Source organism: Zonotrichia albicollis, chromosome 15 (assembly GCF_047830755.1).
Source record: "Zonotrichia albicollis isolate bZonAlb1 chromosome 15, bZonAlb1.hap1, whole genome shotgun sequence".
Classification (NCBI taxonomy): domain Eukaryota; kingdom Metazoa; phylum Chordata; class Aves; order Passeriformes; family Passerellidae; genus Zonotrichia; species Zonotrichia albicollis.
In genome coordinates this window covers 933,263-957,117 of record NC_133833.1, presented here as the reverse complement: position 1 = coordinate 957,117, position 23,855 = coordinate 933,263, and the positions used below count along the sequence as shown (strand labels likewise).

The following is a 23,855-nucleotide window of genomic DNA, read 5'->3' as shown; positions in this document are numbered from 1 at the left end:
GGGAAGGTGACTGCTGTGTTTGAGCAGTGTGGGTGTTGTTGGCTGTCCTCATCCCCCTGTCTAGCCCAGCTTTGTGTTTGCCATGGGAATGTCACGCTGTGCCCACCAGAGCAGCTGAGCCAGGCAGGGGCTGGGCGCCTCTCTTGGCCAGGAGGAGCAGCTGGGACCTGCAGGCTTAGCAGAACTCACCTTTCTCCTCTATTCCCCTCTGTTCCCCTCTGTTTCCCCTCCATTTCCTCGTGGATCCCACAGGAGGGAGGGTGCAAGGGCCTGGCACATGCTCCTTCCCAGCTATGGCTCCACCATCCTGTGCCAGCTCCCGTTTGCCTGGCAGCCCTGGGATTACAGAGATGCTGTCAGTGCTGGGGAGATAGTGCAGCAAGTGCAGAAGTTCAGGAGAGCAGTAATTAGCACAGCAATTGTAAATCTCGGCAATTAGTGGCTAATTGCTGCTGCAGAAATATGCAAGGCAGCCTTTTATTCCTTCCTCCATGTGCGATGGCTGATTGGGTTTGCTGGGAGCAGGGAGCACTTGTGTCTTGTCCGTGTCGATGGCAGGATAGGACAAGGGGGAAATGCTTTAAGATGAAGGACGGTACATTTAGATTTGATATTGGAGAGAAATTCTTCCCTGTGAGGGTGGTGAGGCCCTGGCTCAGGTTTTCCAGAGGAGCTGTGGATGCTCTGGGTGGTGCTCTGGTGATGCTCCCAGCTGGCAGGAGTGGCTCTTGAGCTGCCTGGGATATGTTCATTGTGCCAGCAGTGGAGAAATCAGCTTCTCAGGGTGTTTGGGAGCCACCAAGGGGCCTCAGTGCCGTTTTTAGAGCCCCATTGACACAGAGGCAGTGGGAGGAATCCTCTGGGAGTGGGAGTGATGTTCTGCCCCTTGTGCAGTCCCTTGCTGTGGTACTTCACACCCTCACAGCCCTCACTGCCACTGCCCCATCCTCACTGGGACAGCCTCAAGGTGCCTGGAATGACTTATCCACAGCTTGTAGAAGAGACATATTTACTCAATAAATAAATACAAATAACATACGGCAGGTACTAGCACAAAATACACACTATTGGTATTGTGAGGGACGCCAAGGTCTGAGGCTGGAGCTTTGCCTAGCTCAGCTTAGCATGCCCAGCTGGCACTTACCAGGCTGGCCCTGGATAATGGCACTGATGGTGCAATCTGGAACTGCTCGAGGGCATGGCAGAAGCTACACACCTGGATGGACAAATACATTAACACACAGCAGCAGGGAGGCTTTGCCTTGGGATGCCTGGGGACACAAAGTGTGAGCTTCTCTGGGAACTGACGTCACCCTTGGGCACATCTCTGGGTGCCTGCCCAGGGCGGGCCCTGGGAGCTGCAGTGGGGTCATGGCACACATGGCACACAGGGCTGCGGGTCATGGCACACATGGCACACACAGCTGAGGGTCATGGCACACATGGCACACAGGGCTGAGGGTCATGGCACACACGGGCACAGCTGAGGGTTGTGGCACACACAGGCACAGAGCTGAGGGCAGGGGGAGATGGAGCCCCATGGACCTCAGGAGGGTGCCAGGACTCGTCCCCTCATCTCTGCAAAGCTTGGTGCAGAGCACAGGGCTCTGCTTTGGCAGATTTGGCAAAGCCTTGACCGAAAGCTGGGAGCTCTGCTGAGCTCCAGGAGGCAGCAGCAGCTGGGTTTGGGGTTTGGGGCTGTCCCTGAGCTCCAGGGTGGGTGTCAGTCGGCAGAGACGGGCAGGGGCAGGAAGAGGATCGCCTTCTGGCCGTAGTGAGTCCGCGGGCCCAGCTTGCTGTTCCCGTTCTTCTTCAGCCCCACAAACCAGTTCTTGTCCGCGTGCATTTTGGAGACGTAGGTGTTGTAATGGTTCTCCTCCAGCCTTTCCAGGAACAGACACTCCTCACCCAGCAACTGCTGCAAGAGAGCCCGGGGGAGGACAGTGAGCTGGGGATGCTCTTGCTGTGACAATCCCAGCCCAGCTCTCCCCTCTGAGATGCCATCCAGACCTGCCTCTGACATTTCCACACCCCAGTAAAGCTCTTATTTAAATTGTGGGGTAGGTGGCCTTGATTTACTCCCCTGGGCCACTCCTGTAGCAAGGTGTCTGTGACCTGGGAATTTTAATTGGCACTTTAAACCAGCCCTGTGCTCCATAACCTGCTCCTGCCCTGGCTCCTGCTCTGGCCCTGAGCACTGTGGTGGCAGCTGCAGGCTCAGAGTGCAGAACCAGAACAGTTTGGGTTGGAAGGGACCTTAAAGACCACTGAGCTCCGGCCCTTTGCCATGGGCAGGGACACCTACAGCTGCTGCTCCAGGTATGAAACACAATATTTATCAAGTGTCAGATAGGAAATACAATATTTGTCAGAAGCAGGGCAGTAAACAGCATTATTTGCTAATTCATTTATGTCCCCCAAAATAAAGCCAGATGCAGAGCGGCAGTTCAGCTGCCAGGATCACAAGCAGAGCCCAGCTATTGCCCAGCTGTGGTTTGCACTGCCCAGCTGTGAGATGCCTGCAGCCCTGCCCCTGGCTGCATTTCCCAGGGGATCCCACACCTACCGAGCCGTAGAGCAGCCCGTTGGGGTCCATGGCCAGGTACTGCCCCGACTGGGTGCTCCTGATGTGCACCACCCCCACGCTCTCTGCACTCAGCTGCAGCTGGACTGGAGCAAAACAAAACAACAGTGAGAGGAAAATGGGAAAAGGGGGAAAAAACTGCCAGGAAGTTTAGCGGGGTGTTTTGTTGACGTCTGGCTTACAAAGAGTTTATAGGAAACAGTACAGTGTGTAATAAAAGTGTCTCCTTGTACCCTCTTCTTCAAAGAAATCCCACAGCCATCCTTTAGGAACCAAAGACCAATTTTTCCCTTATTTTACATCAAAGGAAGGGCAGCCTTTTGGTTACGATGCTGGAATGGGACCCAGGAGATTGGGGTTTTAATTCTGGCTCTAATTTACAAATTTCTCATGTGGTTTGACAAGACACTTAAGGAGTGACATATGAAGGAGTATTTTGAGAGCTAAGCCAGGGATGGGCAGACTGCAGATGCCTGCACTGCAACCCCCTGATCCAGAGCATCCCACCCAGCTGTCTGCTGCAGCTGGATTTATCCAGAGCGTTGGAGATGGAGAATGGGGAAATGGCAAAGGTTGTGGCTGCAGACACAGTGACTTGCAAATTCCAGCTCTTCCCATCTCCTAGGCAGCTTATTTCCCTGAGATTTATAACAGCAATATTTAGGTTGGTTGGAATGAAGTATGAACGGATGTCTCGGCTCCAGCTCCTTCCTTCCTGTTTATATTTAATTTGTTTATCCTTATTTAGATGAGGTAAAAGGCAGTGTTACCTCTTGGCCTGGTGGAACACCCATTGCAGTGAAATCTTTGCTGTAATGGCTCACATCCTTCATGTTTGGCATTTCCTGCTCAGTAAATGACATTAATTAGGAAGCAGTGTGGGTGCAGGTTTGCAGGAGTGCTTGGCCCCTGTCATGCCTGGTTCAGGCTGGGGATGTGCACTGAGAAAACCCCAGCCCACCTGCATCCCCTGGGTGCTGCAGATCTGGGACCTGGCCCAGGAACAGTCCTGGGAGAAAAAAGGGAAATGGGATGGAAATGGTGATACTGCTCTAAAAACTGTCCTGAGAGAGGGGAGTGAGGACCCTCGTGCTGCCAATGGGATGTTGAGGGTTTTGGCCACAGACAGAGGGAGAACAGCGGGTCCAGAGGAAGGAGCTTGTGCATTAATTCTCTCAGGTTCTCTTCCAGGTCTGTACAGAGATTTCCTTCCTTGAAGAAATGGGATGAAAGCAGGAAAAGGAGACTTTTTGTAGAGATGAGCATGAGCTTCATCCTGGAGAATCTGCAGAGTCCAGGTAAGATTTCCTTCCATTCCTTGGTGCAAGCTTGGAATGCCCATAACAAGGATGTGGGAAGTGGATCCTGATGTGGGGCTGGACAACAAAGGCTTAGAGAGAGAGACTCCTTCTGCTCTTCTTAGAGATCCTCCTGATTCTGAGGCCATTTGAGAGAAAAATAAGAATCCTTGGTATTGGTCTGGAACAAAATGCACGTGGGCAGCTTGCAGAGCATTGGTGCAGCTGGAACGCTGCTGTCCCCTCTGGCCTCCCAATAAACCCTGGGTGTTCCTGTGCCTTGTCCCTTCCTGGGGCTGGCAGGTGCTGTCCCAGCTGGGTGACAATGTCCCACAGTGCCAGCCTTGGTCTGGGCTGCTCCTCTTGCACACCAGGGAATGATCTGGGCAGCTCCATCCTGTTGCAGGTGCAGGGACAGGACCATAGGTGCTCAGAGCAGGGTCCCTCTCCCCAGGGCTGCTCTGCTGGCACTCAGCCCTTCCAGGAGCTTCCTCTGTAAATATTAGTGTGTTCCCATATCCCGGTTTATGAGACCATTTACAGGAGGTTCCTCTCTGGCAGAGGATTGCAAACACGTGGCCTGGGCCAGCAGGTAGGGAGGTGTGAGGTGCTGGGATGCAGAACTGCCTGCCCTCCCTGCCCTCGGGCACAGTGCAGCCCTGGGCACCTCTCCAGGGTGATGGATCTGCTTTTCCAGAGAGAAAAGGGCTGTGCTGTGTGACAGCACCTGTGCTGTGAGACAGCAGCCTGGGCCAGGGCACCAGAGTGGGCTCATGGCCTTGGTGGCTCCCCGTGTCCCAGGAGATCCCATCTTGACCGTGACCTCTCCTTGTGACTCCAGCAAAAGCTCTGGAAAATGCTGCAGAGACACTGCCTGAGCTCATACCACCTCTCCTGGTGTGTCTGTGTGCCCAGTCCTGTCTCTTGCAGATCTTTGGGTCACCATCCAGCCTTTCCAGGGGTTTGAGGGTTTCTTGCTGGGTTTATTCCTGCCTGGAGGCTGGAGCTGCACAATGTGTTTATCCAGCCTCAGGGAGCTCATCTTCATCCATGCCCCAGCACTGCCTCGTGCTGGGGAGACAGTGTTTGTAATTAAAACTGGCTCTAAACTGCCTGTCAGTAACACAACAATAGCCAGAGGAAAGGTTACGTTTGGGGGAGAAGCCACATGTGTGCTTGTGGTTTAAAGAAAATAAAAGTGCTTTTCTTAGCACTTTGTAAGGCTGGCTTGGCTCCTCTCAGCCCTTCCTTCTAGTGAGATAGGAGCCTGGCAGGGCCTGGTCCCATTCCAGTAAATGTTCAGGATATGAACCCAGAGGCTGCTGCCAAGAGCAGAGCCCAGCCCTGCTGCCCACGGAGCCCTGCAGGAGCTTTGCTGTGTGCCCAGCAGGTTAAAAAATCCTCTGAAGAGTTTTTGGTAACGCAAGAGCACAAACAGCATTAAATTCCCAGCGATTCCTTGGTGGGACAGGTGGTGGTGTCTGCAGGAGCAGCTCCTCCCAGCAGAGGTGCCAGTGTCCCACCACGGGCTGGAGCCACCAGGGTCACTGCCTGCAGGGGTGGGGACAGCTGAGGGGACAGCCTGCCCAGGGTGACCGAGTAAAGGGCTGTGGCACAGGGCTGGCAGTGCAAGGATAGCACAGAACTCCATGTGATGCTGTGTGTGTGGGATGCCAGGCTGCCCTGAGCTCCCCTGCCAGGGCAGCTCCCCGTGTGAGCCAGCCCTGTGTGTCCCTGTGTCTGTCCGTCTGTCTGTCTGCCTGCCTGTGTGAGGGGAAGCCAGTGCCAGGTTCAACACTGGAGATATCTATTGCTGTCCTTCAAATCTGCACTTGGACAGCACACACCTCACACCTCCCCTGCTCTGCATCCCAGCTGTGGGTGTGTTTGGTTCCCTGGGATGTGTGTTTGCCTCTAGGGTGGTGTGTGCTTGGCCCCAGGAGCTGTGTTTGGCCCTATGGAGGTGTGTTTGGCTCTAGAGAGATGTGTTTGTCCCCATGGAGGTGTATTTGTCCCCATGGATGTGTGTTTGTCTCCTGGGATGTGTGTTTGGCCTAGAGAGATGTGTTTGGCCCCATGGAGGTGTGTTTGTCTCCTGGGATGTGTGTTTGGCTCTAGAGAGATGTGTTTGGCTCCCAGGATGTGTGTTTTGCCCCATGGATGTGTGTTTATCCCCTTGAGGTGTGTTTGACGCCTGGCAGGTTTGTTTGGTCCCTGGGATGTGTGTTTGTCCCCTGGAGGTTTGTTTGGTCCCTGGGATGTGTGTTTGTTTGTCCCCTGGAGGTGTGTTTGCTCCCTGGTATGTGTGTTTAGCCCCAGCAGGTGTATTTAGCCCCTGACATGTGTGTTTGTCCCCCTGGAAGATGCGCTGTCACACCAACCCCATCCAGACCCCGTTTTCCCCAGCCGCCCCTCTCCAGCTGACGAAACCCCAGCGCCAGGAGCCCCCCAAGCCCCCCGGTTTGCTCACTGTGCTCGTCGCTGCGGTCCCGGGTGCCATCGACGGTGCCGTCGGGCAGGATGCGCAGGAAGTGCCCCCCGTTGCTGCAGTACAGCAGCTTGGGCTTCTTGTAGCTGCCCGCGGGCAGGTCGAACTTCTCCGTCAGGGCGCTGAACGTGGTGATCTCCCCCTCGGCCATCGCGCAGCCTCCTCCTCCCGGGGCTGCCTGCAAGGGAGGGGACAGCAGGTGACACCAGTGCTGGCACCGGGGTGACACCGAGCGCTGGCACACGCTGCTGCTGCTGGGATGCAAGGGAGGTGACACCAGGGTGACACCAGTGCTGGCACAAGCTGCTGCTGCCCAGCTTTAAAGGCAGCAGGGAGGGAAGGAGGAGGGATCCCGGGGGTCCCGTTGGTGATTCACAGCCCAGGGGATGCTCCCCAGCGTGGGAGGCATGGGGGGCTGTCTCCTTGCTGGGGTGGGGCTGGGCAGGAGGGATTGTGTCCTTTTTAATTTGATCACGGTGAGTTCTGTTTTTGTTCTCCTCTCTATTGACGTGCGGGCTAAAATTACGCGCTCAGAAAAGCAGTTTGGAAAACAGCCGGTGTCTGATTGGAACCCACAGGAGGCGGGAAGGGAGCCCAGGTAAAACTCTCTCTGCACTATTATAACTCTCAAACACAATTATGACCAGGAATCGCAACGCCCACTGTGTGTCAGGTGTAAATATTGCTCATCTCTTGGCACTCTGCAGCTCACCTGCCCAGGACACAGATGGAAAAGGTCAGGACACACAGAGAGATGTGTGTTAGATGTGGTGGGAGATGGGCAGGAGCTTTCACTGCCAGGCTGAGCAGATTTACCCAGACACTGATCAACAGCATTTGGAAATGGGAATTTTGAGTCCAGGATATGCCATGAGTCAAGCAGCAGCACCTCAGTGCCTGAATGGGCTCTAAGAGAGCTGGAGAGGGGCTTTGGTCAAGGATCTGAGGGACAGGATAAGGGGGATTCCACTGCCAGAGGGCAGGGTTAGATTTTGGGATTTTGGGAAGAAATACTTCCCTGTGAGGATGGGGAAGACCTTGGCTGCCCCTGGATCCCTGGCAGTGCCCAAGGCCAGGCTGGACACTGGGGCTTGGAGCAAGCTGGTCTAATCAAAGATCATACTGATCAATAATTGATCAATTGGTCTAATTCTGATAATACTGAAACCTCATTTTGCTGGAAACTGTGGTCTCAATCCGTGTTTAAGCAGATGCTGTGCCAAAACCTGAAGGCATCACCAGACCAATCAAAGAAGGATGCTGTGGAGGTTGGAGGCTGGGAAGTGAGAAATGCTGTCACAGAAGTGCCCTCACAGATGTGACATCAGGAGGTGCCACAGGTGGGGCCAGAGTCCCACAGATATTCCAGGTACAGTCATGTTTTCAGCCTAGAAACTACATTTAAAATCTCCCACAGATTCATTCTGTCTTTCACACACAGAGTTCTGTAGTGCTTGGAGAGCAGTGGATTTATGAACAGAAAAAGACAAGGCACAGAATAAATCTAGATGCAGGAAGTTGCTTTAAATGTCATGTATTCCCACAGCTATATTATGGAAAATATTTTATAGTCACTGTTTATATGTGTTTATAGATTGTAAAAATGTCTCTCTAGGACTGAGTTGTGCTACTGGGATGGAGCCAGTACCACACTGTGTGGGTTTGCTGTGGTGCTTGGAGTGCCCTGGGAGAGACTGAGGGTGGCAGCTCTGCAGCACACACACTCACACACATGTACACACACAGACAATCTCTAAACACTTGGCTCTAAACTCCTTAGTATTTAAAAAGCTCTGCAAGAGCAGCTGCAAAAAGAGGAAATTACTCCTGGAAATGGATCCCAGATGCCTGCAGAGAATAAAAACCTCTGGAAGCTGGATTGCTAAGGATGGATCCCTGGAGATGAAGAGTGTGGCTGTTGGTGAGAGCACCCCCAGCCTCTGCACCAGCTCTGCTGCGTGCACAGGCTCCAGGCTCTCAGACCCCCATTTGACAGAGACTGGGATTTTGGGAAGTGCTTTCTGGAGTGACAGCCCCCAGCCCCACCAATTGCCATGAGACTGGAGATGCAGCCTCAGAAGCTCTGTGGCTCCTGGTGGTTTCCAGAGCAGGTGATGCCAAATACAGACTCAAAATCTTTCACCATTATCAGGTGAAATTATTTCGTAGAGTGCCTGGTCCCTACATTCATTTTTCTCTCAAGACACCATAGTGCAGCAGCTCAGCTTCCTTGCCAGCTGCCAACCTTTCCCTGAAGGAAAGCCCCCAATCACCCAGGGTGGCACAGGGGGCTCTGCTCCTCCACTGAGCTTTAATCCACTTCATCATTGGGTCATTTCCTAGAACCAAAGCCTTTCTTGAACCTTTATCTGCAGGTAAAAGGCACCCAGAGGTCTCCTGGGTTGATGATGGGTGGCATTGAGAAGCAGATACCCCAGATCCAAGGGCTCTGAGCAGGATCTCAGCAAACTCTGCAGGCAGGAGTGAGGAGCAGCCTGGATTCTACCACAGCCACCTCAAGGGCTGAGGGCATCTCCAGACAGCCTGACCAGAGCAGCTCAACTGCAAACAGCTTCTTCATCATCACTGATTTCCTCTAAGGTTATTTTTGCTATTTTTAGGAAGACTCCAGTGCTTGCCAGCTGCCCTGAGTGCCCCAGCAAAGCTCATGAACACTTTTCCACTCCCCTTGTCTCCCTGTGTTAAATACCATTGCTGTTCTCAGACTTTATGGCCATGGAGTTGTTCCTCTACAAACACCACCACTCATGGCCCTAGCATTATACTTCTGGCAGGAACATGTTAGGTTTTTACGGGAATTAAAAAGCTCGAGTGAGAGAGAGAGCCTGAACCAAAGACAACATAAAGGGCCTTATTTCTTTGGGTAGGAGCCCAACAATGCTATTAAACAGCTCAAAGCAGAACAGAAAGCTGTTCAAATATGCAAGGCTGAGAGACACCACACTGCAGTGGTTTCTGGGTGCCCCATGGAGAAAGGAAAATATCCCAAGAGGAGATGGCTGTGAGGGGCATGGCTGCTGCTGAGCTCTGACCCCCTGCTCACACCAGGACTGCATCTGGAGCAGCTGTGGTTGTGGCTCCTCTCTCCTCCAGCTCTGTGCACAGAGAAATCCCCACGAGGAGGATCCCTGGGAGCTGCAGCCAGGATAACCCTGCTCCAGGACAGCCCCAGGACAGCCCCAGCTCCATCTGCAGTATGGGCAGCTGAGGGCACCCAGCTCTTCCTCCTGGATGGAGCTGTCAGCACCCCAAAGGACCAGAAATAACTTCTGAAGGTAAAAAAAGCCTTAAGAAGTGAGTTAAACCCAAGTGTTCCTTCATCCAGGTCATGCTGAGCCATGGTGGCTGCGCTGTGCTGCTCCCTGCAGCTCTGAGGGAGAGGAGCCCAGGGCAGGGCTGCAATAGCTGTGAAATTCTGAGAAGTTTGGGGTCGGTTCCAAACTTTATCACTGGCCAAACCAGTGGCTTTGATGTGAAATCCCAAACTCTGCGAGCATCTGACTGTGAGCATGGAGGGCTGGTTGTGCTGCCAACGTCAGGCTGTGAGCTCTGAAATAGCAGCACACACTGGGAGCCATGGAGGGAACCTCTGCTCTCTGCCCCAGAGCTGTGCAAACTTCACCCCACAGCACTCGTTTGCATGACAGAGGTGGTGCTGATGGAAATGTGGGGGGTTCCTAATGCTCCAAAAGTTTTTTGCGGATTTTTTTTAATGGCTCCTGTGGCACAGATTTAGTGGCCAGCAAAAACTCAACCCAGAGGTAGCCAGCTGAGGTGAGCCTTCTTTCCTTGGGTGTGAAATACCTGGCTACTACACGGAGGAAAGCAGAAGTATCTCACCTACTGGGTTAAAACCAGACTGGATTGATTCAAATGCATCAACATTTTCCTTGGCTTTGGACACAATCTTTTATGTAGGGTTGGAAAGAAATGCTCTGCATGGCCTCTGATGGAAATGGTGATGAAAAGTGCAGCTAATCACAATTGTCATTTAGATGATCAGCTAGAGATCACCCAGAGAGCTCCAGAGAGATGAGAAGCTGCTAAACCCAGGAGTGTCCTGAGGCTTTGTCCAGCTCTGGGTAATGAGATCAGTGTCTCGTGAACCTGGCTCTGGGGAGTTCAGTGGAAACACTCCAATTGCTTTCACTTTGGAAAGTGTTATTTTCTCCATTAAAGCAGAAATGCAGTGTGTTCCAGGACGTGTGACTCAGCTGGGATCAGACAGCATCACCTCCTGATGGGCTCCCTGCCCATTCCCACTGTGACTGCAGCCCCCTGAGCAGCTCACACACTCCATGTGGAATGGAAAGCATTTAGAACAGGTGGAATATTTTTAGGGAATTCAGGCTCTGAATTGCCTTTCCCAGGGGTTCCTGTGGGTTTTGGAGCAGTCTGAGATCTACCTGGGCATGTGGAGCAAACACCTCTCAGACAAACAGGGATTTTACTCATACCAAGTTGTAGAGAACCATTTCATGGGATGGATTTCCTCATCCAGGGAAGGATTAGACACCAGGCAGAGGTTTCCTCATGCTGCAGGAGCAGCTTGGTGGGTCTGGGGTTATCAGCGTGGGCAGCCTGCAGGGGCTGCCTCCCCTCCCGGGGCTGGCAGTGCAAGGCACAGCTCAAATTCCTTGGCCTGTACATCCTCTTAGAAGGATTTAATAAATGATTAGGCAAAGCATATGATAAATATGTAATAGATCACTCTGTGACTATCAGTGGAATGCACTGGCTCGTTTCTAGGCTTGTTTATGGCCAGGTGATTTTATCTCTAGTGATGTGATTAACTGCTTAATGAAGTATTTATCAGCCAGGTTTTACCCTTTGCAAGTGGAATATGTTGTGTGAAGTGCAACCAAAAGCATAAAAATCCATTTAACTAATTCCTGCTGTCATCATCTGCTGCTCTCCACCAGAAAGCAGCCATCCCACCCAGTCTCACTGGATTTGTGGCAGGAAGAACAGAGGGGCTGTAAAGCTGAAACTTCAGCAGTTTCCTGAGAGGTGTCACTAATGACCAACACAGCAGCATCAGAGAGGGACAGGGTTATCGCAGCCCTGTGCCCTCAGGGATGCCCAAGGGGAGCCCCATCCCTGCCCCAAGACAGCTGTGGCTTTTCCAGAGCTCTGAGCCCGGGACAGCCAGGGCAGCCTCCCACCAGGCTGTGCTGTCCGTGGGGAGGCAGGAAAACCAAGGCATCCTCCCCTTTCTAATTACCTCCCCTTTCTAATTACCTCCCACCCACGGCCCTTGGCCATCCGGTGATTAACTTAATTGCAGCTCCAGACCCAGGAGCAAATGCAGCCCCAGAGCAGGAGCTGTGCCAGGAGGGCCTTGTCCCTGTGTCCTGTCTGGGCTCAGAGCAAGAGCAGGGACATGAGCAGGAGCAGCCCTGGCTGCACACACAGACCCATGGATCCCATCAGAGCTGTCCTGGATTGGAGCCCTCCCTCCCGGAGCCAGCCAGGTGTGTGGATGGAAGAACACCTGGACACTGGGTGTGTGGGACCTGCTGGGATGGCCAGAACACCTGGACAGGGAATCACCAAAGCCCAGGCCCTACAGCTGAGGATGGGCTGGAGGATGTGCTCACCCAGGGGACACCTCTGGCAACGCAAGCACCCCGGGCTTCCCCTTCCCTCCAGGATGCAGCAGGTCCTGTCTGCCCTTCCCAGGTGCCCCTTCCCTCTCCCAGCCTTGTGCCAAGGCCAGTGCCAAGCCTGGTCCCTGCTCCTGTGCTCTGCTCCCTCCCAGCACGTGGGGCTGGCTGGAACAGCCACTGACAGGGGCCACGAGTGACACCAGTTCTCATCCCTGACACCTGAGGAGGAGGAGGGTGGCTCTGTGCTGCTGAGGACTCAGGGATGATGCACCAGGCACAGGACCCTTATTTGGGGTTTGCCACCTTGGGTATGGGCAGGGCTGTGGGCACCTCTTCTGCCTGGACCTGCCTGTGCCTGGCTTCCCAGTGACCTGTCCCCTGTCCCCGTGCAGTGACACTGCAGTGACCTCTCCCCTGTCCCCGTGCAGTGACACTGCAGTGACCTCTCCCCTGTCCCTATGCAGTGACACTGCAGTGACCTCTCCGCTGTCCCCGTGCAGTGACACTGCAGTGACCTCTCCCCTGTCCCTGTGCAGTGACACTGACACTGCACTGACCTCTCCGCTGTCCCTGTGCCACCCCCGCTGTCCATGCAGGACATGGGCACAGTGCCAGGCTGCAGAGCCCACTGTGGCTGTCTGGGCTGGCGCTGCAGGTGTGGCTGCCCTGCACGCCCACGGACAGACAGACAGACAGACGGACGGTGCCGAATGACAAACTGCAGCCCAGGAGTTCCCTCTGTGCTGTGAATCCCAGCAGTGGCCTGGCTCTCCTGCTGCACCGTGTCCCCTGTGAGCCCTGCAGTGCCACCCCTCTGCTGAGCACCATTCAGGTACGTGTCTGTGTCTGTCCCTCTGTCCTGGCCACCCTCAGGGCCCAGCCCCTCCCAGGCTGCTGCTGCTGCTCAGGGAGTGAAAATCAGGAATGCTCACCCGGTGTCAGGCTGCCCTTCCTGCAGCTGCCCCTCTGAAGGGTGGCCAAGCCCAGCCCAGGGTTGGCCCCAGCTTCAAACCGGGATTTGAGTTTGGGCTCAGCCTTTGTACCCCGTCCTTCCCCAGGGAGGCAGAGGATGCTGGAATCGAGGGTTTCATCCCCAGGCCAAGTGAAAGCCCACATCCATCCTGGTGGTTAACCATCAGCAGACACAGCATCGCTCAGAAATCCAACTTCCTCCAGCACAGCCTTGCTCTGGGCTGTTCCAAGGAAAATCACTTGGGTTTCTGGGCTCACCAGAGGCTCAGCAGTGATTTACCATGGAAATGTGCAGGCAGTTAATGGTGTTCATCCTGCAATGTTTGTGTAAGGGCTGTACAGCTGCTCTTTGTAACATCTAAGTAAGCCTGGCTGGAAGAATCCTGTTCTTAATTTTGTTACCCAATGTCTCATTTAAAATTCAGTCTCTAGTACCCCTGAGTTTCTTCCTCCAAGCTGCCTGAGTAAGGAGCTTAAGCTGTTGCTCAATAACAGTGTGATAAAAGCTTGAGTTAATAATGGCTATTACCAGGAAAACCCTCCAATAAATAATAATTTTCTCATCTGCATGACTTTGGGACTGGAGAAAACTCCTTCCAGTGAAAAGCTGCAGAACGTAGGAGAGGGCAAGGAGTGTTTCAGATGAAAGATCAGAGCAAGGCAAGCTCAGGGCTGAATCTTGTTAAATGGAGATGAGTGGGTCAGCAAAAAAAACTGGAATTCGCGTGGCTAAGTAGTCACTGGAGTAAACTACGGAGAGCAGCTGAGCATCTCCACCTCCTGTGGTCTGTGGAGGCAGACAGGTCACTGCTCTGTCTGTGTTCTTCAGGCACAAATGGGGGAATTCTCACTGGTGGCAGTGGGTGGCCATGGACACCGATCTCTCTGTGTGTCACCCTCAGTCCTAGGAAGGAGCCTGAGTCACTCCCTGGGACCTGCCACAGCCCGTGGAAGGCACAGCCCTAATGCTGCTCCTGCTGTCCCAGACAGGGGCACACCTGTGTCCCTGCAGGGCTGGGCACCTGTTTGTCCCTTGCTGTGACAAGTGTGGCCATAGGCTGTGTGCCAGCAGCAGGGGCAGGCAGGGCAGCCACTGCTCCAAGGAAAACAGAGCCCTGCCTTGGCTTTCCATGACACAGCCCTCCGAGGGAAGGGATGTGTTTGGGTGCTCTCCTGCCCCTTCTCATCTCTGTAAACAACAGAGCACCACAAAGGGCACAGAGCAGGATGGAAGGCTGCAATTTTAACAGCCTGCTGCAGCTCAGCCCCTGAGGTTTCACCCACGCTGGCTATTTGCAGCTCCGGAGTGGGAGTTCAGAGACACCATGGCCTTTGTTGTGCCTGTGTTTCCACAGCTGCTCTGGGGCCACGGGGATGCAGCCAAGGACCATGGAGACGCAGGATGGTCTGGGTTGGAAGGGACCTTAAAACCCATCCAGTCTCACCTCATGTCCCCTGCCATGGCAGGGACACCTTCCTCTGTCCCAGGCTGCTCCCAGCCCCAGTGTCCAACCTGGCCTTGGGCACTGCCAGGGATGGGGCAGCCACAGCTGCTCTGCTGTGATGCTTGTGATAATCAAGACAGAAAGATGCCCTGTATTGTCTAAGTGGAAAAAATCCCCCCACTAAACCAAAAACTTTGTGACTACCAGGCAGAGTGTGGGGATCAGCAGCTGCTGTGCCCCCTGTGCATGGCTGGCAGTGCCACAAACAGGAGCCCAGTGGGGTTTTACCTTTTCCTCACTCGTGAACTGCACACTCAGCCCTGCCCTGGGATCCCTGGGCAGTCAGTGGGCATCCCCCGTGGTCTGGGGAGGATCACATCCCAGCAGGCTAGGTGTGAGCTCCACAATCCCCATTGGGAGTCTGGCAGCCAGTAACTGCCCGTCATGTGGGAGCTTTTGTGAACACCCTGCAGCAATGGGAATACTGGGGAAGGGGAAGGGAGGGCGTTTTAATTGGTTTTAAATACTTGTGCTTTCTGTCCAAGATTTGAACTTCAGTAGAGAGTCAAGTATAAAGGAAAGATCTGAGCTCAAGACTGACACCCAGGCCTAAATTAAGAGCCAAGAGCAAGGACAGACTTTGTGAGCAGCAGTGGGCCGTGAGTCATGGATGAACTGTGTGTCCAGACTGCTGTGGGCAGTGGGCAAACCCTTGGGAGGACGGCTCAGGGCAGACAACACCACTCCCAAAAGGAGTCTGAGGGGGACAGAAGGGTTTTAGATGCTATGCTGTGAGTCAGTGGTACCTGGGCACAGCAGCCAGCCTGTGACACCCCTTTCTGCCCTGTCCTCAGGGGCTCTGCCAGCTTTGATGCTGTGGGCTTGGGAATCTGCCTGTGGGATCCCAGCTTGGTCCTTTCCCCAGCAGCCCTCTCAGTCTGGTGCTTTCCCTGGGCAAGGGACAGAGTCTGGGGGTAGGGAAAGCACAAACAGAAGGGGAAAGGGTTTTGCTGAGCTCACTCTGAGGGGTTTTTCTGAGCTCACTCTGAGGGGTTTTTCTGAGCTCACTCTAAGGGGGTTCTCCTGAGCTCACTCCTGAGTTCATACCCAGCAGAATGGGGTTTGATACCCAATTTAAACAGAGGTCAGGCTTTAAGCTGGACCATGGGTGCATGATACTGATGCTGTGCTGGGGTTAGTAGAACTTTATTTAGCACTGGCTGTGAATTAGCTGTTCTTGAAGGGAATTCCTAAATATTGACCTTGGCACTGTGAGAGTCTGTCTCAGCCTTTCTCTGTCACTTTCACCAGATGGAAATGAAGCACTTTTGTTATTCAAGGTTTTGGAGGGAAAAGCAGGAGCTGTGGCAGGCAGTTTTGTCCCTGCAGATGCCAGGTGCAGACTGTCTGTGCCTCCTCAGGGCTGGGGGCCAGAGCTGCCTGGAATCCAGGCACAGGTGCCCATCCCGGGGTGGGCAGTGCCACCTGCTCTGTTAAACACTGACGGATTTGGGGAATGTAAACCCTGCAAGTCACTGATTGCTGCTGCAGCTGCTCTGCATGACCCTGGCCTCTGCTTTGGTTCTCCAACACCTTTAAACCAACAGATTCTGGTGTTGGAAACAAGGGGAGAAACAGGAACTGAACACTGAGTCAGGCACCTTTCAGACGGGGAGAGGGAGGATTCCTGCAGCCGGCAGAGACCAGGACAGAGCCATTGTCTCTCCCTGAACTGGCATTCAACAAATCCTTCTGCAAAGAGATTTCTGATGTGAGGGTTCTCTTTGGAAGGCAGACCCAACCCCCAGGACAATCCCCAATAGATCTGCACTGACAGCCAATGTACACAGGATTCCTAAAAATGCCCCAGCCATGAGTCAGTGCCTGCTGTGCCCAGGACGGAGAAGTGCTGGTACCCAGGGGCAGCCTTTACAAACTCCCTGGAATGTACATTTATTTTCAGGGAATATTTACTGAAAGGGTTTTTAAGATACAGTGGAAGTGCTAATGTGTTGTGAGGGCAATAAAGAAGGGGCAAACAAAAAACAAGAGATGGAGTAAGCAAGGAAGACTGAAAGAGAAATGGAGGCTAAAGGTGAGAAGGAGGAGTCACAAGGAATTGGAGTCACAAGGTTGGGGAGGAAAAAAAGTAAAGGCCGAGGAGTGCAAGAGAAAAAAACATTGATCAGAAATAAAAATAAGGACAGAGAAAACAGTGGCTGCAAAATGGTAGAGGGCCAAGAAAGTGTGGGAGGGGGAAAGAAATGCAGAGGCTGAAAAGGGCAGGAGGCCAAAATAAAGTGGGAGGCCAAAAGAAAAGTAGAGACAAAATAGTGGAGGGTGAAAAGGGCTGGGAGGCTGAAGAGGCACATGAGACATACGGGAAGGCTGCCCAAAGAGGGGTCTAAAGTTTAATGGGTTCCTCAGGCAGGACAGGCTCCCTGGTGGTGATAAGGCAGCACAATGTCCAATTGTTCTCCTGCACACCGGGTCAGGACAGCTTCCCCTGCCTGGGCTCTGCAGGAACTCACACTGGGGTTGGGCTGGACAGAGCAGGGCTCTGCAGGAACTCACACTGGGGTTGGGTTGGACAGAGCTGGGCTCTGCAGGAACTCACACTGGGGCTGGACAGAGCTGGGCTCTGCAGGAACTCACACTGGGGTTGGGTTGGACAGAGCTGGGCTCTGCAGGAACTCACACTTGGGGCTGGACAGAGCTGGGCTCTGCAGGAACTCACACTGGGGTTGGGTTGGACAGAGCTGGGCTCTGCCGAGGCTCCAGCCAGACCCAGAGCTGGATAAACTCTGCAAGCCCTCTGGATAAACTTTCCTCCAGCTCCACCCAGCCCAGGGGATCAACCCTTCCTCCTGAGCTCCCTAAATGACTTTGGCCTTCCTGCCACTGCTGAGACCTTGATCTTCCTCCCAGCTGAGGCAGCTCCTGATGCAGCTGGCTCTGCCTCCTTGCCCTTACTCCCAACCAGCTGAGCCAAATGGAGCCCAGGAGCCCGGCACGGTGGGGACAGGGACAGGGAGCTGCTCTGCCCTGTCAGGGGTTTCACCTTTGCCAAAAGGCCCAAAGGAGCTGGGAGGCTGCAGGTACTGGCAAGGGAAGGAGCAGTGGGGACATGTGGACCCACAGTCGCAGCCTGACACCTGCACCCCCAGCCGGGGAGATTCCAGCCTGCAGAAATTTGTGTTTGGCATCTTTCTTTGGCTGAGAGCTGCTCAGAGCTCAGAGCATGCTGGTGATGAGGAGTTTTGGCTGTCAGGCCCATCAGGATGATCCCTGTGGTGTTGTTTTGGCCATAAATCATAGAATCAGCATAGAATGGTTTGGGTGGGAAAGGACCTTAAAGCCCATCCAGTTCCATCCCCTGCCATGGCAGGGACACCTTCCACCATCCTGGTTGCTTCATCCCCTGTCCATCCTGGTCTGGGGATCCCTAATCATACCTAACTGCCCAGAGAAGCTGTGGTTTCACCAAACCATTCTATGGCTCTGTGATTTATTTATTTTGCATGAAAAATGAACCATTTATAGTGCTGTGTCACTGCAACGATTTTCCTTTCTGTTTGTTGTTCTGTCTGATTGGGGTTTTTTTAGTTTGTTTGGTTTGGGGTTTTTTTAATTGTCCAAATATTGTGTTTTGCCATTTTAAATATTTGGGTTTTAGTATATTTCTATTCAAGTTCTGATCTGGGCTTCTGCTTCTACCCAGAGCCTCAGGAGAGTTTGCAGTAATTTGGAGATTTGTATTGAGAATTTGCAATAATTTGGAGATTGTCATTTGGAATGATGCTCCCATCACTGAGCCACTCCTCCCTCCCAGGATTTGGGGGCACCTGCAGGGTTTGGGGGGGTTTGTCTCAGCTGGGATGAGCATCAGGCTGCCCCCCTAAAGCTGTCCCTGGGGAAGGAACCTGCTGTCTCAGCACATCCCAGCCCGACCCTGCCTGTCGGAGCCTCCCTGTGCCCTGGGGGGTCTGTGGGGCTGAGAGAGCATCCCCTGGGCATCTGCGGGCATCCCGGGGGATCCCGGTGCCTCCGGGTGCAATCCGTGCCCCGGGGTGTGTCTGAGCATCCCGCGGGGCTGGCAGAGCATTCCCTGGGCATCCCGGGGGATCCCGGTGCTTTCGATGGCAATCCGTGCCCCGGGGTGTGTCTGAGCATCCCGTGGGGCCCTCGGGGGGTCTCAGCCCCCGCTCCCGCCGCCCCCCGCCCGCACCTACCGGCGGCTGCGCGGCGCTCCCGGCGGCGGCTCCCGAGGGCGCGGGGAGAAGCTGCGCGGAGCGGAGCGGAGCGAGCGGGGACGGTGAGGATGAGGAGGAGCTGCCTGGGGCGGGGGAGCGGCGGGAGGACGCGGGGGGAGGGAAGGGGAGGCTGCTCGCATCCACCCGCAGCGGGGCCGGGACCTGCGGCACTGCCAGCCCCGGGCAGCGCAGTGGGCGCGGCTGCGGGAGCAGGGGGGTGCCAGGAGCGGGCAAACCCCCCGGAGCCGGAGCTGCATCCTCGCCTTTCCCTTCCCTGCGGCCCTGGACATTCCTGCGGCGCTGGGTGTCTCAGTGCCCTGCGGGAACGCGATGACCTCCCTCACCCCAGTCAACCCCGGGCAGCGGGGACGGGCTGTCTGCTCTCCTCATGGGGATCCCTGCCTTCCCCATGGGCGTCCCTGTCCTCCCCATGGGCGTCCCTGCCATCCTATGGGTGTCTCTGCCTTCCCCATGGGCGTTCCTGCCCTCCCATGGGGGTCTCTGCCCTCCCCATGGGGGTCCCTGCCCTGCCCGGGAGCAGCTGCCAGGAAGGGCCCGGGGCAGCCACGGGGCTGTGCCGGGCACGGCCGCGTTCCGCTGGCACCGGCAGAGCTTGGCCTTAAAAGCCGAAGTGTTCGGGAGCGCTGTCAGGCGGATGAAATGCAGCTCCGCGTCCCCGGGGACGGCGCTGGAGCCCGGGGACCGTGCGGGCTCTGCCCGTGCTGGGGGACACGGGTGGGCTCGGGGGGTGTCGGGGTGCCAGGGGTGATCTCGGGGCTCACAGGGTGGGTGCAGGTCGGGGTGCGGCTGGGCGGGGTGCGAGGTCGCTGCCGCAGCACTAATGAAGCCCTAACGAAGCGCTAATGAAGCACTGGCGGAGCCCGAGCGATGATTTCAGTGCTTGGCCGGGCTCCACGAGCCTTTGATGCGGTGCTGTTTGGGCTGCGTTATCTAAAGCCCGCTCAGAATAGGCTTTTTAGCGGCGGCTCACGTGGAGCCAGCGTGTTTGGACAGGCGCTCCGGCTGGCAATGCCCGCGGCCCAGACGTTTGGATAAAACATTCCCGAGCTGTCCGTGGTCACCAGCGCCTGCTGGGGACAGCTCCGAGCGCTCCCGCAGCGCAGGTGCATCCCGAGCTTTCCGGACATAGCTATAGACTTTTTTTTCCACCCTTTATTTTTAATAATCCCGCCCAAGATTTCATCTTGCTTTTTCAGAAAATAAAAAATAGGTATAACCAAACATTCCTGAATCTAACAGAGGAGTAGGCCTAGCCTTGCCTCAGGCTCTCCTGGACTAAAGGCATGGGGATTGTGAGGATGTGGGGAAGATTAGGAAATGCTGGTCCATTTTCTCCCTTGTTTCGGAGCTGCCGGGGCTGCGCCCTCCCTGCAGCCCAGCCCTCCCCGCCTGCCCGGCTGCCCCTGGCCGTGGCTGGCACTCAGCAGCCCCGGTGCGGCGCTCTGCAGGCGGTATCCTGCCAAATCTGTGTCCTTTGTGCCTGTCCACAAGGCTGTGGCTCCGGGATGGTGCCAAGAGCCGGAGCGACGCAGACACAGAGCAAACATGGACTTGGGCAGCGGGATCTGTGCCGGGCACCAGGGAGAGGAGGCTCGGCCGAAACCCGGGCACCGACCGTGCTGCAGTGAGCCCGGGCCCTGCCCCGAGAGCCACAGGGATGGGGACACTGCAGGGATGGGGCAGAATGGAAATGGGGAACACTGCAGCGGTGGGGACACTGCAGGGATGGGGACATTGCAGGGATGGGGACAGAAATGGGGAACACTGCAGGGGTGGGATCAATACAGGGATGGGATCAATACAGGGATGGGGGCACTGCCTTGGCAGCAGCTCTGGCTCCCCCTGCCCTCCCCAGTCCAGCCGTGCCTGGGCAGTGCCAGCAGCACCTGCAGCAGGTGCCTGTGCTATTTCTCAGTTTCTCTGGATGGATTTGATGAATGTTGCTGCTGCAATTCCTCTCCTGTCCCTGCCTGTGCTCACCTGACGCCCACCCGCCCCCTGGGCTCCGAGTCCCACCAGTACCAGCCCCCGGGGCTGTTGGGAAGCTCAGTGAATAATTAACCACGGAGGGAGCTGCAGGTGCTGCCCTGCCTGGCCCCAGCACAGGCAGTGCCCGTGAGGGCAGCTGAGCCCCCCAGCCCCGCTGTCCTGGCGCCTCCTCATCCCCCAAACCACGGCCCCACAGCAGGAACAACTTAAGCAAAACTTCCTGCACGTTTAGAGTGGGACCCTCGAGATCCTCCAGTCCTGCTTTGGTTGCACCCCTCCTGTGATGATGCTGGGAGCCCTCGGCGGGCACGGTTCAGCCCAGAAGGAGCTGGAACACCCCCAGGTGCAGAGCCCGTCCAGCTCCTGCCAGCTCCCAGAGCCGGGGCAGAGGAAAGGACACCCAGCTGCTCCTCAGCGCCGCACACGCGGAGCTGCTGAGCTTGGCCGGGAGCTCAGGGACCAGGAACGTGCCGCAGACCCTGTGGGACAGCACCGCAAAGCCCCGGGAACGTGTGCGCTGTGCCTGGGAGGGAGTGCAGGATGCTGGGTTAGGAACTCACCTGAGCAGGCTCCAGGTGCGCAGGGCTGGGCTGGGCTGGGGGGCAGCGGGGCGGGCAGGGATGCGCTGGGCTCACCCTGCCCCTGCTCCAGCTCCCGGAGCCTGCCGGGGGCACAGCCCGGCCCCTGCGGCTCCCGCGGTGCCCCCGAGCCGGGCAGGGCCCGCTGGCACCGGGAGGGCACCGGGAGGGCACCGGGAAGGAGCGGCCCCGGGGCTGGCGCTGCCGCCGCGGCTCCGCACCCGCGCAGACGGGGAAGTATGGATGGATAATCCTGCGCCTTGCTATTTTTTTCCTCTCATGTGATCTTGTTTTTGGACGGCTATTTTGGGGCTGGACTCCAGCCCAGGTGAAAGACAAGGATTGAATCCAGCCTCCCCCTTCCCGGAGGCCTTCCCAGGACCTCTGCCCGTCCCCCCGCGGCATGGGGACAAAACCTGCCGCCATCCCTGCCACCATCCCTGCCGCCATCCCTGCCACCATCCCTGCCACCATCCCTGCCACCATCCCCGCCCGCTGCAGGGCCCTTTGTGTCCCCTCCTGCCCTGAGCAGCCACGGGGGGCTGATGGAACCCGGCTGTGCCCAGCACACCGGCCCGGCCACCCCTCCAGCCCGGTCACCCTCCGGCCTGGCCACCCCGCCCCGCGACATCCTCGGGGCTGGCACCACACCGGTTCGGCCATGGACCCGGAGTGTCCCAGCAGCGTTCGCCTCTGGGTGCCCGTTTCCCGCAGCCCAGCCTGGCAGGAAGCTGGCGGCAGATAAATGCATTAAAAATATGCTCGGAGCGTGCAGCAGCCTGGGAGCGAACAGCGGCGAGCACTGGTGCTGCCATCAGACCTCGGTGCCACCAGGGCCGGCAGGAGAGGGACAGGAGGGGACAGGGCAGGAGAGGCACAGGAAGGGACAAGGGGGGCTCTACGGGCCCCTCCATCCCATGTGCAGCAGTCCCGATCCTGTGAGCATCCTGCCCTGCCTGCCCCAGGGTCTCCTCTGAGGACATCCATGGGGACATCTTGGTGCCACAAGCTCAGTGCTGACCGTTTTTATCCTATTTCTATCCTATTTGTGCCTTTCGACCCTGTGAATGGAAGCTGCCAGGGCCCAGTGGGGCACTGGGGAAGGGCAGCCTGGCTCAGAGGGTGCAGATGTGGGGCAGATGTCAGGGATGTGACATCCATGGATCTGGCTGTCCCCACGGGCACGTGTCACTGCGGGCACACCGTGTCCTTCCACAGCGGTGGTGGGAGGAGTGGGTGCCTAAACTGAGTCTTTGCATGACTAAAACTCGTTAAAGGTCCCCGTGATGAGTCTCAGGAAATTCAGATCTGGGAGAGGCTGGTTTGGCACTGACTGCACAGCACCAGGGGCAGGTGACACATGGCAGCAGGGGACAGGTGAAGGACAGACCCACCATGAGAGCCTTCAGTCAGAGGTGGGTGAGATTTGGGTCACAGAGAAATGGGCCATCCCAGAGCTGGGCTGCAGGTGTGAAAAATTCAGGTCCACTGAATGTCACTTATTTTTTCAGCCTATTTCTGAGTCTTTATTTTTTTAAAAAAATATTAAGTATATGACAAATATATTAAATGTAGATTATATATGTAAAACTATTAAATTGTATTATTCGTATTAAATGCTTATTTAATTGTTTTCTTATTCCTGCTTCCCATTAAGCAGTTTTATGTGAAATAAGGAATTGCTGTCAGACACTTACCAAGTGCTCTCTTTTTGGTGGAACTCTCACCAGGGCCAAAGCTTTCCTCTTGCATTCTCTCCAAATTGGGGTGTTTATCCTAACAAGGTGGGTTTTGGTGACCAGGAACTCCTACTGAGCCACTTTTCCCTTCAACGATCTTTGAAGAGAGGAGAGGGGGAAAGCCACTTTACAAAGGTAACAGAGATTTTAATGAGGAAAAAGGTGAATAAAATGAGCTGGGAAAACCCCGTGGCCGAGGGAGGGAGGCGCAGGGAGGCTCCGGGGCCGCCAGAGGGCACCGCGGAACCGCAGCAGCTCAGCTGGGCACAGCTGGATGAGGCGGGCACAGCTGGATGGGGCGGGCACAGCTGGATTGGGGCGGGCACAGCTGGATTGGGGCGGGCACAGGTGGATGGGGCGGGCACAGCTGGATGGGGGCGGGCACAGCTGGATTGGGGCGGGCACAGGTGGATGGGGCAGGCACAGCTGGATTGGGGCGGGCACAGGTGGATGGGGGCGGGCACAGGTGGATGGGGCGGGCACAGGTGGATGGGGCGGGCACAGCTGGATGGGCAAGGAGGGGCGATGGCAGACACAGGACAGTGATTCTGTCTTTGCCGTGGTCGTGAACGTGGCTCTCAGTCCCGGCTCCCTGGCCAGGATCCCTCTGGAGTTTCCCAGTCGCTGTTTCCCAGGAGGGAGCAGCCCCTCCTGAGGAATGACTCCCAGCCTTTGTGTTTTAACAGCTGACCTGAGACACTGACCCCAGCGCTGTTTACTCGCTGGGCATGAGCTCAGAGTCAAGAGCTGCCTCCCAGAGGGCTCTCCTGGATACCCTGACCAGGAGGCCTCTCCTGTAATTACATTCCAGGGAAAACAGACATCTCCTGATTCATTTAATATGTGCCATGTTGCATT

The 23,855-nt window shown here is 55.7% G+C and overlaps 1 protein-coding gene and 1 long non-coding RNA gene across 22 annotated transcripts in view; one reads left to right on the top strand and one right to left on the bottom strand.

The window, feature by feature from the left end:
- Positions 1-18,213, top strand: part of LOC102066740 (uncharacterized) — a 56,330-nt gene extending 38,117 nt beyond the window's left edge. For 14 of the 19 annotated variants that reach the window (XR_003381662.2, XR_003381668.2, XR_003381660.2 and 11 more), the window contains 3 exons: positions 3,776-3,882; positions 6,905-6,968; positions 7,582-18,213. This is a non-coding gene — a long non-coding RNA (uncharacterized LOC102066740). The remainder of the gene's footprint in view (positions 1-3,775; positions 3,883-6,904; positions 6,969-7,581) is intronic. The other 5 variants (XR_003381659.2, XR_003381669.2, XR_012582772.1 and 2 more) reach the window with 5 other exon arrangements.
- FGF1 (fibroblast growth factor 1) lies at positions 993-21,482 on the bottom strand. Of its 3 annotated transcripts, none has more exons than XM_074551944.1 (4): positions 21,241-21,482; positions 6,353-6,548; positions 2,567-2,670; positions 993-1,918 (listed from the first exon to the last, which is right to left on the bottom strand). In XM_074551944.1, exons 2-4 carry the CDS (start codon positions 6,519-6,521, stop codon positions 1,724-1,726), a joined length of 468 nt encoding a protein of 155 aa, XP_074408045.1. In that variant the 5' UTR covers positions 6,522-6,548; positions 21,241-21,482; the 3' UTR covers positions 993-1,723. The 3 variants fall into 3 exon arrangements, with proteins under 3 accessions (XP_074408045.1, XP_074408047.1, XP_074408046.1); XM_074551946.1 differs by lacking the exon at positions 21,241-21,482 and adding an exon at positions 18,650-18,893; XM_074551945.1 differs by lacking the exon at positions 21,241-21,482 and adding an exon at positions 18,650-19,025 and having other exon boundaries at positions 1,764-1,918; positions 2,567-2,665.
- Positions 21,483-23,855: the final 2,373 nt, after the last annotated feature.